This window comes from Artibeus jamaicensis, unplaced genomic scaffold (genome assembly GCF_021234435.1).
Source record: "Artibeus jamaicensis isolate MK-2021 breed Jamaican fruit bat unplaced genomic scaffold, CSHL_Jam_final contig_585, whole genome shotgun sequence".
Classification (NCBI taxonomy): domain Eukaryota; kingdom Metazoa; phylum Chordata; class Mammalia; order Chiroptera; family Phyllostomidae; genus Artibeus; species Artibeus jamaicensis.
This window is the reverse complement of record NW_026521894.1, coordinates 8,097,007-8,116,453: the sequence shown is the minus strand read 5'-3', so window position 1 is coordinate 8,116,453 and position 19,447 is coordinate 8,097,007. Positions and strand designations below refer to the sequence as shown.

Sequence of the window (19,447 nt, the reverse complement as noted above, 5' to 3'; positions counted from 1 at the left end):
CAATATGAAATTTTAACCATTATCAGCGTAATAAATAAAAGCAGTCTGGTGTCTTTATATTTATTACTGAGTTGAATATATTTCCATTTTTATTGGACATCTGTACTTTTTATTGTTCTTTTTAGAGAGGGAGGGAGGGAGAGAGAGAGAAAGAAAAAGAGCAGTGTGAAAAAGAAACATCGACTGGCTATCTCCCATACGTGCAACCTAGGTATTTCCCATGAGTGGGAATCAAGCTCACGACCCTTTGGTACACTGGATGATGCTCCAAACCACTGAGCTACCTGGCCAGGGCTGGACATTTGTACTTTTTATGGAGACCAATATGATTTAAATGAAATGATACTGAACATGCTTTAAAATAACTCATTCAAAGCTGGAGTGCAACCATGGGGTAAAGACTGTCTCCTACCCATGAGTAGTCAGTAGAAGTGCTGAGATTTCTCATGCTTACAAACTTCTGGGGTAAAACACCATTACCACATCTGGCTACCACATTTCCTGTAAGTTACTGCAAACAGAGTTGGTTGAATACTTCTCACTGGAGCTGGAGTAAGCCAGAGGGCAAGGTAGCCAGATAAAAAGAATGTGTTTTTCAATTGCATCAATTTTATATGAAGACTTAAGAGATTTTTTTAATATCCTAATCTTAAGACATTTTTTTTTTCATTGCATTTTTAGAGAAAGGGAGAGAAGACTGGATAAAGAGAAAAACTGATGAGAGAGAAAAGCTTAGATTGGTTGCCTGCAGTATGGGCTGGACCAGGGATCAAACCCACAAACTAGATTATGTGTCTTGACTGGGAATCAAACCTGCAACCCTTTGATTATGGTACAACACTCCAACAGACTGGAACCAACACTGACCACAGTGAAGGTTTAAGACATTAAAAAAAAAAAAAAAGACCAGGAACATATTACAGAAAAAGCAAAACAGAATGTTTTCAGCTAAAATATTAGATTTCAAAAGTTTCAGTATTCTAGCTAGGGATATTTATTTACTCTCTCCTTTTATAGCTGAAGATTTAAAATTTCAATTTCAGTTATCTATATATCATTCTGCAATGCTATATTCTTCGATGTCGGTGAAACATACATTTAAATCACACAGGACAAGAAATTCATATGGAAAAACAGGTAAAGTGGAACTCTCATAAGGTGATAAAAATTTGGATTTTTTAAACAAAAATGGCCATGAAATTTAGAAAAATGTTTTGTTTGAAGTAAAAAAAACAAGTTAACTTTGGATTACGAGGCTATAAAAAGAACATCAATAATTCTGATAAAGTATGATTTAGGAGGAAGTTAGAAGCTTGAGCTGATATTTCTATATCTAATAACTTGAAAATATACAGTACTGTAAATAATGTGAGGTCAATGCTAATCAAACTATAAAACAGTGCAACCATACCTCCTTTTATAAAAGTTATTGTTGAAGAAACACATTTTTCTAGTATTTTTCAATTCATTCTAAACTTTAACAATTAGGATCAAAAGAATCCTGAAATATTTGTTCCATAGGTACTTGCAAACCAATTTGTAATTTTTTTTAAATCAAGGCATAGTTTATACATAATAAAAGGCACAGAAGCTAAGTCCACAGTTCAACAAGCTTTGACAACTGTATGGACAGTATAATTATCACCCCAATCCAAATGAAAACATATAACATTTCCATACACCCTCCTCAACACAATCCCCCTTCCTAGAGAATTCCTTCCCTTGGCAAATCATTCACCTTACCCTCACCTATGCAACAATTTCCTTCAGCATTCCTGTTGCCTGTTTTAGAACTTTATATTAACTGAGACATACAAAATGCATTCCATTATGTCTATCTTCTCTCATCAACTGAGATTCATCCATGTTGTTATGCATATTACTAGCTCATTCTTTTGTATTTTTCAATAGGATTCTTTTTTTATGACCATGTCAAAATTTGTTTATTACTTTTTGTTGAAGGACATTTGGTTTGTTTTCATGTTTGTCTATTATGAATAAAGCTACTATGAACATTCTTGTATAAGTCTTTTTGTAAACATAGCTGTTCCTTTTGGTTAAAAACCTAGTATAATTAATTGGCAGGTCGTAAGTTAGGTATATAGGTCTATATATGACTTTTTAAGAAACTATGTTCGTTTTCCAAATTGGCTATATTATTTTACATCCTTCACCAGAATTTTTCATAGATCCAGGTGTTTCACATGCTTTCTAATATTTGGTCATGTCAGATTTTTTACTCTAGCCACTCTAAGTTAAGTGTGAAATGACATTTTATTCTTATTTTCATTTCCCAAGTGACAATGCAGAGTATCTTCTTATGGTCTTATTGGTAATTCCCACATCTTCCTTTGTCTGTTCCAGTTTTTCACCCCCCCCTTTTAAAATGGGATGGTTTAGCCTTTTATTATTGATGTGTAGAAGCTCTTTATATCCTGCAGATATAGGTTCCTTGCCAGATATATGTATTATATTTTCTCCAAGTTGGTAGTTTGCCTTTTTTCTTTATAATATTTTTAACAGGCAAGTATTTTAAATTTCAAGGAAGCCTTTTAAAATTATTATTATAGTTACTGATTTGTACAGCCCTAAGAAATCTTGCTTACCCTAAGGTGACAAAGACTTGCAAATATTATAAACAACCAATAGCAGAGGGCTGTATCATCATTTTAATATAACCACTCACAGTACCTAACAGAGTGCCTTAGTTATAGGAACCAACTGTATTTTGATGTGTTTCTGTAGAAAATATACGCAAGGACTTTTAAGACTATAAAATTTAAACCTGGCAACATGTTTTTTGTTAAACATTAGAAAAGAAGAGGCTATGAAATGCAGTATTGGTAGATAATCTGTATGGAGAAGATGCTGTGACTGACTGAATGTGTCAAAAGTGGTTTGTAAAAGTTTCTTGGTACTACTGACATTTTAGCCAAGTAATTCTTTGCTGTGGGGCTATTTTAGGCACTGAAAGATATTTAATGGGTAGAGGTCTCTGACCTCTACCCACTAGAAGCCAACATACTCAAAATATCCAAGGTAATAAAGTTACTAGTGAAAATGAAAAATGTGTGTTTTATTTTATGGAAAGAACTAAACAGACTTTTTGGACAACCCAGTATTGTTAACATATCATTCCATTACTTTTAAAAATTCTTACACAGTTTATAGCAACACAGAGGAAACTAATTTATTATACACTGTATGGTACTGCTGTTTAATGCATATAACATATGTACCCACTAATGAATCTTTAAGTATTAAAATACTTAGAAATGTAGAAAACTAGTATAAAGGACACATGAACAACAGCTAAGGGGGGTGGAAATGGGAGGGAGGTGGGGAGCATGGGGGTGTGGGCTGGGAAGGGAGTACAAGACAGAAAATTGTACTTGAAAAATAATTAAATAAAAAATAAGTAAAATAAAATACTTAGAAATGCATGACTGATTGTTGTATGGATAAGGGGAAGGTATTTTTCTGATATCTGGAAGAGTTGGTTAAAGTTATAAGATGGGTTAGGAATGTCTTATAAGTTTTAGCATTTAAATAAAGCAATTTTAATATATATAAATCAAATCATCAAGCTATATGCCTTAAACATATACAGTGATGTATGTCAATCATTTCTCAATAAAACTGAAAAAAAAAAAAAAAGTACTCATGTGACACTTAACAATGGGACATGTTCTGGGAAAATGCATCATTAGTCACTTTTGTTTCTGTATGAACCTAATACTGTATTTTAAACAAATCGAGATGATAGAGCCTACTACACACATAGGCTGTATGTTATAGCTTAGTACTTCTAGGCTAGAAACCTGTATAGCCTGTTATTATACTAAAAACTGTAGAGAATTTTAACACAATGATAAGTATTTGCATATCTAAACATAAAAATATACTGTATGAATACATTAAAAGGTAAAAATGGTATATGTATATAAAGCGCTCAGTCTGAATGAAGCTTACAGGACTGAAGTTGCTCTGGATGAATCAGTTAGTGACTGGTGAGTGAATGTAAAGTCCTAGGACATTACTGTACACTACTGCAGACTTTATACACACTGTCCCACAGGTTCTTCCTGTGCTTCCTTCTAACAGGGTCAGCAACAGAACGTCAAAGCTGTCAACGTTGCTCAGCTCCATGAACAGGGATGTGGGCTAGACTGACAGGAAATATGGAGGAGAAACTGGCTGGGTAAAGCAAAAATCAATATAAAAGTGACTACCAGGAGGAAATGAAAGGTGACCTGAGAATCAGCAAGAATAATAAATCAAGATAGAAAGATAAAGGACCATAGAGATATAGGCAGGATGATGTAATTTTGGCTACTGCATGTTGGACCAGAAGTTAGATTAAAAAACATTGTGGTAGTCATAAAAAATGAGGGTATTTGACAGGGAGATTGTGTAGTATTGAGGACTCAATATTTTGACTCTGCAAATTTGTTTTTGGTTCTACCACCCTCTATCTGTCTGATACAGAGGATTCTCTGTGACATTGAATTGATGGAAGAAATAAAACTTATCTACTCTTTACTGCATTACAATCTGAAAATATTCCCAAAGCACAAGAACAGGCTGGCTCCACACTATCACAGAAAGCTTTCATGAAAGTGGCAGTGACACTCAATACCTTTTAATGTAGCTCCTGTGGACCTGTGTGCTTATACAGGACCTTAGGTCCTCAATAAAGATCGTGTAACAAATGTACTCTTAACACCATCAGGCTAGATCTGGGAGAGCTGTAGCGACCCTCTTGAATACATAGTGCTGAGGATAGGATCCTCTGTGCTGTATCAGGTCAGTGGCTGACTGGGATGTAACCTTAAAACTGAGGTGCTTTGGATGCAAGGGAACCTATTGCCAAGCTCCACAGACATTGCTTCTGTCAGAAAAAAAGATTTCTTCTAAACCACATTTCCTTCCACTTCTTACAGAACACTCACCTCCATTACTAATCTTCTTATGGAACAACTTTCTATATGTGATCCTGATCCATCGCTGACCAAAACATCATTATGTAGCACATGACTACTATGCAATTTTGACTGATTATTTGAATATTCACAAACACATTTTCAGGAACAGATTGTATTCACGTAATAAAGTTAGTCTGTATCTTAAACAATTATTTAAAAAAATTTTATCTATCTAATCAGTTGGCAATGGTTTTGGAATGAAACTGCAATGCCATCATTTTTAAGTATGTACTACATAGTCATGTAGTACACAGTATACACAACTGTGTATGTGTAGTACACAGCCACCCTCACCCATACCTGAAGTCCCAGAAGTTCATCAATTGAAGTCTCTGGTTCAGTAGGGTTACTATCTGTTGGCTTAGGTGCTTGAGCAATATTGTTGTCACTATAATAGAGAAAGATAAAATTATTTTTTTATTTTTTAGAGACAGGGGATGATAAACATGAATCAGCTGCCTCTTGCACATGCCCCATCTGAGGACCAGGCCCACAACCCAGGCAAGTGCCCTGACTAGGAGCTGAACCAGCGACCCTTTGCTTTGTGGGACGCAGCTCAACTAACAGCCATGCTGGTCAGGGCAGAAAAGAAAAATTTTAATGTACTTTTCAATTAGGCAAAAACAATCAGGCATTTTAAATACACATAGCTTACCTAGTCAAAAATTTATTAATGTTCTCGGCAAGCTTTTCTTGAAGAGATTTGTTGCTTAATATTTTTTCTCGTGCATTTTCAATAACCATTTGCTGGAAAATAGAGTCAGTATCAGCAAAACAACAGACTATTACGTTATTTATTTTAAAAAATTTAATGGAAGCTGGGTAGCTTTAACAAATCTAGGTGGAAACTTAGAAATTATGGTGGTTCCCTCAATACTGACATCTGAATACTACATTTTACAACTTATAAGTGTTCACAGGTCCTTCACCAACAATGACTTCAGTGATTACATAACATAGTTTAAAAGTATCTACCCTTTCATAGAAGGTTTTTAATAATCTGACTCTAGTAAAATGCCCAATTGTATTACATAATTCAAAAATATTGTACTACTGTCTCCTAAACATACAGCTTTTTCTTGGTGCATTCACACTTGCTATCTACTCTGAATGAACTGTCTCATACTGTTAAACTTTGTGACCCTCCACACAGAGCAATTCCAATACACAGTCTTTGTATATATCAATATCTTAAAACTCAGGAATATCTTAGGTTGCAAAGTTTAGAAAGGTCACTTACTTTTTCCACTGCAAATGCATTTGGATCCTGGAAATTCCGTACTGTTGACTGTGGCCCAGACAAAGTGGTATTTTTCCTTTGAGATTCACTGAAACCCATTTTAAAAGATTGTCTTTTCAAGTACTATGGTTAACAGATTCAATGATAATTATACACACTGACAAAATATGTACATTATAAATACAGATATATATCTTAAGATCATGGTAGAACAGATATTTTCTCAATATTTGGTAAGAACAAAGGGCAATGAAGTAGAAAAGTATTCCTAGACTTAAATTAAAAAACAAATTAATGTAAAGTCTATCTTTACCATTTATTAGCTATGTGGTCTGTAGCAAGGACCCTCTGATTCACTTTATAATGGGATGAGACCAATTGCATTATAGGATTTATGAAAAAATTAAATGATATAAAGTATCTGAAAGATGTTATAAATAGGTCAAGGTTCCTATAAATGTTATATATTATTAGATCTGATTTATTATTTTATATGGTTAGGTGAGAAAGGATGCCATAAAGAAGGCTGAGGTTAGCCTTGACTGAGAGAAAACCAAAGTAAAAATTCCAACAAAAATACGGATGACATGGCAGTTGAGAAACTGGGAATAAACCAACTTTATATTAATACCCATCGTTCTGAATATCCTTCAAACAAAGAAACATGGGTTGAGTGCAACAGAAAGTACTCTTCTCAGACTGAACCTGAAAAGATTGCTATCCATTGATTTAGGGCTTTAAATGTTTGTATATCCTAAAACATGCCAATATTACTTACATTCATTCAAAAACACTTGTTTCACAAAACCTGACATAATAACAATTTTGATGCATTTTTCTGTAACACTACAGAAAAAACATTTTCAATAAAAGTGATATGCCATTGATTATAAGATGCCACCTGATTTCAAGGAGGTTATAATGTGGAAAAAAATGTTTTGGAATGGATATACAGTGAATAGTTCCAAGAACTTAATCCAACCTTGTTATTTTACTTATAATGTAAATACCCTGGTGTAAATCCTTTTTCTTTTTAAAGGTTACTGGAAACCTGTTTTTTAAAAAAGCCTCTACTGAAAACAAAGTTAAGATGGTGACTTCGGCCAATATGGCTTGTGTATTTGCACAACCAAATCAAAATTACACTGGAAACATATAGAAACTGAGAGGCTTCAGCCCGACATGAAGGTAGAGGTAGATACACTTCATTTCCTCACACAAACAAAAGAAGGATAACAAACAAATTAAAAACAGAAAACAACCAGAACAGCCAGAAAATCCAACTGTCTGGAAGTCTATCAAACAAGGAGTTAAAGAAGGAACATTCATCTAGGCTGGTACAAGGGGCAGAGATGGGCCATGGGGGTGGAGAGAGGATGCAAGGCAGGCAAGGCAGGCAACGCAAAACACTGGTGGGTGGACTAGGCAGGTGAGGCAGTAGCTGGCAGATAGGGTGGTCCCACATTTGCATGCAAATAAATTGGAAGGAAAAATAAACACTCAAAACTTCTGGTTGTAGAAAACCTATGAGGATTGGAGTAGTGGGAGAAACTGCCAGTCTCAAAGGAGAGTCCATTGGAGGGGCCCATGAGGTCCTAGAACACACACAAGCCCACCCATCCAGGAATTAGCACCAGGGCAGTACCTTAAAGGACCTAATTTACAGTGGGAAGCAGGGGAAGTGACTGAGAGCAGGATGGGAGCTGAACAAGCAAAACTGTTCCTTCTCTGAACCCTCCCACACATATACCACTGCGGGTTGGCCCACCTGGGCTCTGCCATTTACAATGTAACAGGTGTGCTGAGACAAAGATTATGAACCAAATAAAAGAATAGATAAAAACTCCAGAAAAAGAACTAAGCAACAAGAAGAGAGCAAACCTATCAGATGCAGAGTTCAAAACACTGGTAATCAGGATGCTCCTAGAAATGGTTGAGTATGGCTGCAAAATAGAGAACAAAGTGAAGGCTATGTAAAATGAAAAACACAGGGAACCAACAGTGAAGGAAAGGAATCTGGGACTTGAATTAACAATTAAGAATGGAAGGAAGAAATAAACATACAATTGGAACAGAGTAAAGAAAAAAGAATTCAAAAAAAAAAAAAAAGAGGAGGCTTAGGCATCTCTGGGACAACTTTAAACATTCCAACATCCAAATTATAGGGGTACCAGAAAAAGAAAAGGAAGAGCAAGAAATTGAAAAGTGACTTGAACAAATATTGAAGGAGAACTTCCACTATCTGGTCAAGGAAACAGACTTTCAGGAAGCCAGAAAGATCAGAGAGTCCCAAACAAGTTGGACCCAAAGAGGAATACACCAAGACATATCATAATTAAATTACCCAAAGTTAAAGTGAAGGAGGGAATCTTAAAAGCAGGAAAAGAAAAGGAGACAATTACCTACAAAGGAGTGCCCATAAGACTGCCAGCTGATTTCTCAAAAGAAACTTTACAGGCAAGAAGGGGCTGGAAAAAAGAATTCAAGGTCATGAAAAGCAAGGACCTACTTCCAAGATTACTCTATCCAGCAAAGCTATCATTTAAATAGAAGGGCAGATAAAGGGCTTCTGAGATAAGGTGAAGTTAAAGCTCCTGATCACTAATCCCTTATTATAAGAAATGTTAAAGGGACTTACCTAAGAAAAAGATCAAAAGTATAATAGAAAAACGAAAACAAACACAACTATCAACAACTGAACCTAAAAAAACAAAACCAAAAACAAACTAAGCAAACTACCAGAAAAGGAACAGAATCACAGAAATTAAGATCACATGGAAGGTTATCAGTGGGGAGAAGAAGGGGAGAAAATGAGGGAAAAGGTATAGGGAATAAGCAAAATTGGTAGGTACAAAACAGACCGTGGGAGGTTAAGAATAGTTTGGGAAATGGAGAACGTGAGAACATATATGTATGACCCATGGTCATGAACTAAGGGTGGAGGAATGCTGGAGGGAGTTGGGGTGCTGGGTGAAGAGGGATAAAGGAAAAAAAAGGACAACTGTAATAGCATAATCAATACAATATACTTAAAAATATTAAAACTAAAATTTACAACTGTCACAAAGCAACATCAGAAACTGATTTGAATGGAAGTCTAACAACTATGAAGTTGAGTCGAAGGGAAGTCAGACAAGTACAGAACTGAAGAAACCACATCCATCCGTATTGGTAGAATGGGGGTGGACATAGAATGGGCTGGTCCCAACACCAACATGGATAAAAATTTGGGAGGGATATCTTGGGAGCAAGGAGTCCCAGACCAAAACCTGCCCCCCCAGCTAAAGATTCTAGTGCCGGGAAGATAAGTCCCCACAACTTCTGGCTGGGAAAACCAGCAGAGATTCAGTTGGTGGAGAAGGCTGCTAGAGCCCTAAGCATTTCCCCTTGGGGAACTCAAAGATTGATGACTCACCTACTCAGACTTGCCTCATCTGAGTTCCAGCACCAGGGTGACAGTTTGAAGGGCACCCATGGTATACAGCAAGAGATTGAAATGTCTGGCACTATGGTAAACAGAAACAACCGTCCTTTGCTGAGTCCTCCCACCATAGAATCAGTAGGCTGGTGCTACATCTGAGACTCCATCAACCTGGCTAACACCGTGTGACCTACCTTGGAGACCCACAGAGGCTGTACCCACCTAATTTAGGGACCTACTCAAGCTGCTTTTCCATAAGAATGGCAATCTTGGCTCCTAAATCCTATCAAACAAGCAACAGCTAGCTTTAGTGAGCACCAGAAGCAGCCAGATTAGAGTCACAGCTTGACTTCACCTGGGAATCTCCAAGCCCAGCACAAGTAGCAGCCATCTTAGGTTGCTTTATAGCTCAGACAGTGTGCCCCAGGCAAAATACAGATGGGGGCTGACCTTGGCCTGCACCACCCGAGAAACACCAGGGTCAATGAACCCAGTGGACAGCTACAGACCACACAGAAGCACCACTACCCTGCCCCTGCATGGTTGATCCTCCATGGGCAGCTGAGGTTGGAGGTCAATTGTCATAGCTAGTCCTTGTAGCTGACTTGCCTGGGTAAGTAACTCCCATTGATCTGCCACCAGCAACCAAGGCTCAACGACAAGAGAAAGGTGTTACTCAGACCACACAATGGGAGCACCTCGAGTACCCAGCTTGGGGGATAAGGGAGGGTTTGGCACTGAACCCTGCAGGACACCACTACATTAGACCAAACTACTAAGACATGGTGTCAAAGCAGCTCTATCTAATACATAGAAACAAAAACAGGGAGGCTGCCAAAATGAGGAGACAAAGAAACATGGCCCAAATGAAATAACATAAAAATTCCAGAAAAAAGAGCTGAAGGAAATTGAGATAAGCAATCTATCACATGCAGAGTTGAAAACCTGTTTATAAGGATGCTCAAGGAATTTTGTGAGGACCTTAGCACCATGAAAAAGACCCAGTCAGAAATGAAGGATACACTAAATGAAACGAGAGCACTTTACCGGGAAACAACGGTAGACTGGATGAAGCTGAGAACCAAATCAACGATCTGGAACACAATGAAACAAAAAACAACCATGCAGAACAAGAAAAAGAGAATCCAAAAGAGGACACCATAAGCATCCTCTGGGACAACTGCAAGAAGTCCAACATTCTCATCAAAGGAATACCAGAAAAAGAGAAAGAGCAAGAAACTGAAAATATATCAGCAAAAACAGTGAAAGAAAACTCCCCTAATTTGGTGAAGGAAATAGACATGTAAATCCTGTAAGTTCAGAGTGTCCCAATTATGGGATGGATGCAAAGAGGCCCATTCCAAGACACATCATTATTAAAAACCTAAAGATTAAAGATAAAGAGAGACTTCTAAAAACAAAAGAAAAGAAGTTACCTACCTGCAGGTTGCCAGATGGGAGGAGGTGTGGGGGAATGGGTGAGGCAATGAAGGGATTAAGAAGTACAAATAGGTAGTAGTTATAAAATAGCAATGGGATGAAATGTATAGTACAGGAAATGGAGTAGTGAAAGAACTTACATGCATGACCCATGGATATGAACAATGATTAGGGGACTGCCTGAGGGAGAAGGGGGTACTGGGTAGAGGAGGTGAAAGGGGGAAAGGAAAGGAAAACTGTAATAGCATAATCAATAAAATATAAATTTAAAAAGTCTCAAAAATAAACATAAAAAACATTTACCTTTTGCGTCTACCAGGAGACATTAAATTGGCATGAGTTTTCTTCTCCTGAGCACCAGGAATGATATTTAAAGTCTCACCTGCTGTATTCCAAGAAAACAAAACAGTTAAGTCAAGGAAATAGAATAATTCTCTAAACATGAATTAATGAAATAGACATTGCTACAACATTTTATATGTAATTCAGTTAGCATAGCACACATTGAGAATCTACTGTATGCAAAATGCTGTAAAAGATATTAAGGTGAATAAAATATAGTACTTGTGACTTAAGGTTTTGCTATCAAAGTGCAGTACAGTCTCAAGAAGAAATACATTGCAGAATAAAAGAATGGTAAAAAGTATAAACTAAATATATATTACAGTGAATATATACTAAATATTTTTACCAAGAGGTATAAGAGAGGTTGAAGAAAAGATGGAAATGAGGGGAATGTAATGGATGGCAATAAATTTTAGCTCCACAAAAGAGAAAGATGACTGGTCTCAAACAGAAACAGAGATGTGACACCACTTTTTCCCCCCATAAGTGTTCATTTATTTTTTTAAATATATTTTATTGATTATGCCATTACAGCTGTCCTATTCCTCCCCTTCATTCCCCTCCACCCTGCACACCCCTCCCCCACCATTCCCCCCTTTAGTTCATGAACACGTGTCTCAAGTTCTTTAGATTCTGTATTTCCCCTACTATTCTTACCCTCCCCCCTATCTGTTTTCTACCTACCATCTATGCTACTTATTTTCTGTACCTTCTCCCTCTTTCTCCTCCTCCCACTCCCCTGTTGCTAACCCTCCATGTGATCTTCATTTCTATGGTTCTGCTCCTGATCTAGCTTTGTTTTAGGTGTGGTTGTTAATAACTGTGAGTTCGTTGTCGTTTCACTGTTCATCTTTTTTATCTTCTCTTAGATAAGTCATTTAACATTTCATATAATAAGGGCTTGGTGATGAACTGCTTGAACTTGACCTTATCTGAGAAGCACTTTATCAGCCTTTCCATTCTAAATGAAAGCTTTGCTGGATAGAGCAATCTTGGATGTAAGTCCTTGCCTTCCAGGACTTGGAATATTTCTTTCCAGCCTCTTCTTGCGTGCAAGGTCTCTTTTGAGAAATCATCTGACAGTCTGATGGGAACTCCTTTGTAGGTGACTGTCCCCTTATCTCTTGCTGCTTCTAGGATTCTCTCATTTTAATCTTGGCTAATGTAATTATGATGTGCCTGGGTGTGTTCCTTCTTGGGTCCAACTTCTTTGGGACTCTCTGAGATTCCTGGATTTCCTGGAAGTCTATTTCTTTTGCCGGATTGGGGAAGTTCTCCTTTATTATTTGTTCAAATAAGTTTTCCCACTCATGGCTGTTCCCCTTCCCCTTCTGGTACCCCTATAATTCGAATGTTAGAATGTTTAAAGATGGAGGTTACTAAGCTTCTCTTCATTTTTTTGAATTCTTGTTTCTTCATTCTTTTGTTTGGTTGTTTCTTTCTTCCTTCTGGTCCACTCCCTTGATTTGAGTCCCAGTTTGCTTTCCATCACTATTGGTTTCCTGTGCATTTCCATTCATTTCAATTAGTTTAGCCTTCATTTGTTCCTCTAATTTGTGACTAAAATCAACCAGTTCTGTGAGCAGCCTGATCACCAGTGTTTTAAACTGTGTATCTGATAGGTTGGCTATTTCTTGGTCACTTAGAAGTATTGGCCCTGGGGCTCTGAGCTGTTTTTCTTGAGCCATAATGTTTTGGTCTGTTCACACCTGTTATGTATGAGGGGCGGAGCCTTAGGTGTTCACTAGGGTGGGGCCACCCAGTTGCTGGGTTGTGATGCTGTATGTGGGGGTGGGGGTCAGAGAGGGTCCATGGTGTTTTGTGCAACAAACTCTCTGTGAGCCTGGGTGCTTCTCCTGTCACCCTGACCCCTAAAGTTTTTTCAATTGGTGCTTTTAGGCTTTAATTCCCGTGGCTGGGGCCCTAGCCTGTGCAGTCTGTCTCACTGCTCGCTCCTTCGCCTTGTTTATCTGATTATGAATGTGTGATCACAGTCAGCCAGCCACCTTGTGCCCCCACTGGGTCTGCCTGTTGCCACCCCACACCTGGGATCTGCCAACCACTACCTGCAAGCCTCGGTCAGTCTGGCCACTTTTTTCCTGTGCAATTCCGCTGTGCCAGCTGCCAATTCCACCCCTCTTACTGGTCTGGATGAAGCGTTCTTTGTTGTCGGACTTCCGTACAGTTCAATTTCCTGTGTTTTGGTTGCATTTTTGTTACTAAAACTTTGTTGTCTTTAAACTTGGTTGTGCAAGGAGGCATAGTGTTTCCACTTATGCCTCCATCTTGGCCGGAAGTCATCTGACACCACAATTCTACTCCCAACTGTTATTAACTAGTTTTTGGCCCCTTAATATTAAGTGTTTTAAAAAGTTTCAAGTATATAACAAAATGTGCCTAGATCATTTCCAAGTTTATCCCTAGGTCTAGTCTAAGACTGAGCTAAGAGTATAAAGGATTATGAACATGTAGGGAGGGAGGTGGACTGGAAAATACTCCTCATTCCAAGAGGGCAGGCCAGCATAAACAAAAACAAGGAGATGGTGAAATATACTGTGTATTCCTTTTAAAATCAAATAGAATGATACCTTTTCTATTAATGAGATAACTGAGATATAATAGAAGGTGCAAGGCTGGACTTCAGTTAGAACAGAAACAAAGATCCAAAATTAAAATGTCTTATACATTTAATAATGCAGTTTTTCCTTTCTTAAAAAAAAAAAGATTTTATTCATTTATCTCTAGAGAAGAAAGAAGGGAGAAACATCGATCAGCAGCCTTTAGTACACCCCCCAACCTGGCACTGAACCCCCAACCTACACATGTGCCCTGACTGGAACTGAACTGGTGATCTTTCACCCCATGGTATGACACCCACCCAACTGAACCACACCAGCCAGGACAATATTTCTTTTTTGTGGCAAATTTACTGAAAGTCTTTCTAGACTTTTTTTTTGGCTGTAATTTTACACTATGACTATAAAGACAATACTATTAATACGTCATCTCATTTATACAATTTGATTAAAATAAAATTTATGAGAGTAAAATTTAAACTTACTGGTCACAGTGTCTTGTGATTGTGCATGGTTAACCACTACAAAATTGGACCTCAAAGGAACTGAAGTTTGGCCAGTTGGTCGAATAACTTGCGTAACTGTCAAAGGAGCAGTAGTAAATTGTCCAGAAAGATATGGTAAAGTAAGCAGTTCTGAACTGGCAGGAGCTACTTGAGATGCAAGCCTTCTCTGCCTTTTGATTTCTGCAATTCCACTTCTTGTTCGGGCTGAAACACAGGAGAATTAAAAAAAAAAGTAACTCAATGTCAGAGAAGTTTGGGAGTTTTAAAAAGTCTAAATACATACCCTACTACTTAACATATTAAATCTACAGACTGAAACAGAGACCTTACGAATATCAACTAAGTTTATGAGATGTCATAAGAAGTGAGTAAACTATAAATCTAAAAGTGTATTTCTTCTGTAATAATTCATACTGATGACAACTCCAAAAACTGGAAAACAAACTTATGGAATGAGAACAAAAAGATATAAATATATAAAAGCTAACGAGGAAAACAGGAATACTTAAAATGCATTTTTTACAACAAATATATTTTCTGTTATTACAACAACTACACTTAAAAAAGCAGTAGTATGAACAAAATATATACTTAGCACACATGTAGTTTCAGAAGTAATTCCAAACACTATTTAATTTAAAGTTTAATACCAACCTCTCTGATTGGCAGCGAACCCTGGGGAACTTTGCATGCTCCTAACAAATAAAACAAAGTAGTTAAACATTAAAAAACTCTAGTTGTCAAGACGTACTCTGATTTAGCTGCAGGCAGACATGAATTATAAGTTAAAAGGCAATAGGCCCTGGGCCCTGGCCAGTGTGGCTCAGCTGGGTGGAATGTTGTTTCCTAACGGAATGGTTGCAGGTTTGATTCCCGGCATGGGTGTGTCCGATCCCCAGTTTGGCGCCTATAGGAGGCAACCAGCTGATGTTTCTCTCTTTCTCTTTCTAAAAACAATGAAAAAAATGTCGTATGGTGAGGATTAAAAAGAAAAAAAAGAAGCAGTAGGCCCTGGCTGAGCAGCTCTGTTGGTTGGAGTATCATTCCATACAGCAAAAGATCACAGGCTTGATCCCCAGTGAGGGCACACACAGGAGATACCCAATCTATGTTTCTCTCTCACATCAGTGTTTCTTGCTGTCTACCCTTCCTCCTCCCTCAAAACAAACAAACAAACAAACAAACAAACAAACACCCCAATAATTATATTCTCTGCTGAGGATTAAAAAAAGAGAAAAAAGGCAATAGATTTCTTTCAAACAGAAATACCAAGTACATTTCTTGGGGGTTGAGGGAGGGGAAAGAACCAAATTTATTTGCTTGAGTAGAAAAGTAGTAGCATGTAAATACTCATGCAAATAATTTTCATAATCAAGTTTCTACCTGATGCAATATGTATTAGACAGCCCTAACATTCTCTTAAGAATAAAATTGGATTTGACTTTAGGAGCCCATATGTTTTTAAGAATTTTATAATTACTAATTCCTCTTATAACTATAGATATGCCTTCCTAGAGAATTTCTGATTTCACATATCACTCCACATATAAATACTTTAGAATCCCAAAGTTGATTTGAAAGGAAGGGCATCCTGCTTTTATCAAATTTATGACTGTGAAATTATTTCACCTAAATCTCCAAAGGAGCAAAGCAACAATGTAAGAAAATTTGCAATATAAGCTGATTCTCCTTTTGTGGTTTGGAGTTAGCCAGTTGGTAAACAATCACAGACACTATGCCACTGTCCTAGAAATCTATCAAGTCACTGCCAATAAGAACCAGAAAACTTACTGAATCATTTTTTATAACAGAGAAACCATCTTCAGGAATACTGGGCTAAGAGCCTTCTTTCATATGTAACACTCTGTCAATATAATACTATCTCAATAACTACTAAGTATTTAAGGGTATTAATTAAATTGTGAATATCTTGAAAGATTACTGGCAAGGGGAGAAAGAACAGCTTTTCTTGTTGTCGGACTTCCGTACAGTTCATTTTCCTGTGTTTTGGTTGCATTTTTGTTACTAAAACTTTGTTGTCTTTAAACTTGGTTGTGCAAGGAGGCATAGTGTTTCCACTTATGCCTCCATCTTGGCCGGAAGTCATCTGAAAGTCACTTACAGTCAGAAAATGAAAGTAAAGGTAAAACTATCAAATAATGTATTACAGTTAGATAGAAAGTGTTTGGAACTATTTTAAAGTTTAAACTAAGGATGGAAAATGAAGCCACTATTGAATTTAAGTGGGGTATTCACTTGTAGCTATAGGAGAAGGGTAAAAACTAAGGTTTTCATACCACACTCAAATAAGAGATTTTATAACACCAATATCAATAAAAGATTCCAGAAGTATTATTACTCAAACTTGATGCTTTAGAAGGGAAGAACCAATGAGGCATGGATTCCACAAATTAATTCTTTACAAATGTAGAGAAACTACAACTGTATAAGGGAATTCACAGAGGACTGCTATTAGATTTGTATTCTGGACAGATATCTCCCTGTAAATTCCTATAGGAACTTGAAAATATCATGAAACTTCTCTCAGTCTCAATTTCCTCATTTCTAAACATTTTATTATACTATGCAATTTATTTCAAATTATTAGAATCAAAGACAAAGAAATACCAATAACCTCTAGAGCAATTTCAAAAACAGATCTATGTTTATAAATTCTCCGTGTGGTTCATAAAACTTAAAATTCAAAGTTATTCTTGTATGTTTGCACTCCTAAATCATTATGTATACACTCTGATAAGCTTATTATATAAGCTTTTTATTACCTGATCTGAGAAAGCGTATGGTCTAACTTCTTCCACAGAGATGACATAATTGCTGGGACGTGATTTGATGTTTCTAAATAGTAACAGGAAAAGTTTCTTTAAAACCCAAGTTCGAAAATATGTATCATTCAATTTGAATATATACAGAAAATGAATGAGGAACTTTTCTCTCAAACTGTTGACCTGATGCTGGAAACTGAAGCTATAACAAGACTGCTTTCTTTTCCTGAACCCACTGAATACCAGATATGTGAATGAAAATGGATATTTGTGAAGTCCAAGAATTTTTTAGATTAATTTTTGTATCTTCTTTGAATTAAAGACAAACTATTTTAAATCTCTGTTCAATAGACAGCCTGTGACATGTGAAAGTCAAAGTAATTTGAGTTATAAGTAATCACATAAGGTATGCAAACTGGGAGTATGGAAATTAGTTTTTTGACATGCAATATTTTCATGTCCAAATCACTCTGATTGCTCAGCAACTCTTTACCAGTTACTATGCTTAGAATTACAGGAAAAATTCCTGAGGTCTAATTAGTCCTTTTTTTTTCCAGATGTGCTCTAAAGCCACATTATGGAAAACTCAGTAAGATGTTTAAAATCTTCACTACATATTTATAAAAACTCAAACCAGAGAAAGTTAACAACATCAAAGTGAGATATAAACCACTGTATTGCAATAGCATATTGTTTCTCATGTCACTTGCACACTAAATATTCCTGTAACATAGCTGAGATACTTCGGGAAAATAAATCTTTGATAGAAAGATCATCTAACCTTCTTGAAGAGTTAGAAATGAAATTTAGGCCCAGAACTTCCAGGCTTATCACTTTCAGCGGTTTCTAGTTTTCTGACCTTGGAAAAGGTATCTGGTGCATCTAACCCTCAGTTTTCTGATACTTAAAAATGGGTCCAAATAAGCAGTATCTCTTACTGAATTATTTTAAGGGTTAAGAAAAACCATATGAGAGTACCTGGCATATGTTGCATACACTCAGTGTAAATGTTAAACTTACTTGTTATCATTTTACTTCCTTTTTTGTTATTATTTTATGCAAATTAATTCTTTACCGCTAATTTACATTAATGTTGTAAGCTACAGAGATAATAACTATTAGAGAATAAAATAAACAATTCATTCCCTCTAAAACATTAATTTAGGAAAGGATTATTTTATATTCTGATAAATATAAAGCCAGGATTTTATGACTGTGCTGGTATTCAGATTTACACTACAAACTTAAAATTAAGATATTAATTTGAAATTTTGTAATATATAATCTGTTCATCTACAGTAGTTTTATTCTATGGCTTAAAAAAATTACTTTTAAAATCCAGATGTTATTTATTACTCAATATAAACACATACTATTTAATTAGATATTTGCCAGTAAAATTTATGTCATAACTGAAACAAGTTTTCTTATAACTTTTATGAGACATTACCAGTCTTTAAAAATTATTTGTAATCAAAACAATTAGATAGATGGTATGTCAACATGAATTCTTACCTTTTGTTTTCATAGCTACATATTCATTCAAAATTGTTGTCAAGTTTTTTCCAAATAAAGACTGAAAGAAAAAGAATCAAGTATTACCAAAACCACTGAATATCACAAATAATATCCCACCGAGAAACATTTTACCATGTAAAGTAAATGATCTGGATTACAGAATAGGTGATAAAGAAAGTGTACAGAGCAGATTATCCAAAATGAAAATTGTCACTAAAGTTAGGGTAAAGAACCTGTTTGTTTGAATAAGACATTGTAACTGTGTTTCTTTGGCTAATAAGAGCCGCAAGGCATAAAAAGCAATTTTTAGCTGGGAAACAGAGATCCACTCCTACAACTATTAAAAAACAATAAGGACCCTTTCTGTCTGGGAAGCCTAGTGAACACAGCAAAAAAAAAAATGTGTAAGAGATACCCTTCCCAAGGATCAGTACTTTCTTATCTTCACTTAGATCATTTCATAAGCTCATCCTCCCTGCCCCTATTTCCACTGCTATTAAAGGACAAAGGTCATGTAATAAAGTCTTTAGGGGAAGGCTTATTGAAGTCTGTTCCTAAAGCAGGGTCTACCCAGAAAGGTTGAGTAGCCAAGACACTGAGATGTCACAATGTTTCCCTCATGAACTTAACCTT

General features: G+C 36.4%; 1 protein-coding gene across 2 annotated transcripts in view; it reads right to left on the bottom strand.

Moving 5' to 3' along the window:
- LOC119058839 (protein NPAT) overlaps window positions 1–19,447 on the bottom strand; it is a 70,066-nt gene that overhangs the window by 20,040 nt on the left and 30,579 nt on the right. For both annotated transcript variants that reach the window (XM_053670427.1, XM_037158310.2), the window contains exons 3-10: window positions 18,812–18,872; window positions 17,297–17,369; window positions 15,168–15,208; window positions 14,493–14,717; window positions 11,390–11,471; window positions 6,226–6,313; window positions 5,641–5,732; window positions 5,286–5,373 (exon numbers count right to left, since the gene is read on the bottom strand). In XM_053670427.1, the coding sequence (XP_053526402.1) occupies window positions 5,286–5,373; window positions 5,641–5,732; window positions 6,226–6,313; window positions 11,390–11,471; window positions 14,493–14,717; window positions 15,168–15,208; window positions 17,297–17,369; window positions 18,812–18,872 (750 nt within the window). The remainder of the gene's footprint in view (window positions 1–5,285; window positions 5,374–5,640; window positions 5,733–6,225; window positions 6,314–11,389; window positions 11,472–14,492; window positions 14,718–15,167; window positions 15,209–17,296; window positions 17,370–18,811; window positions 18,873–19,447) is intronic.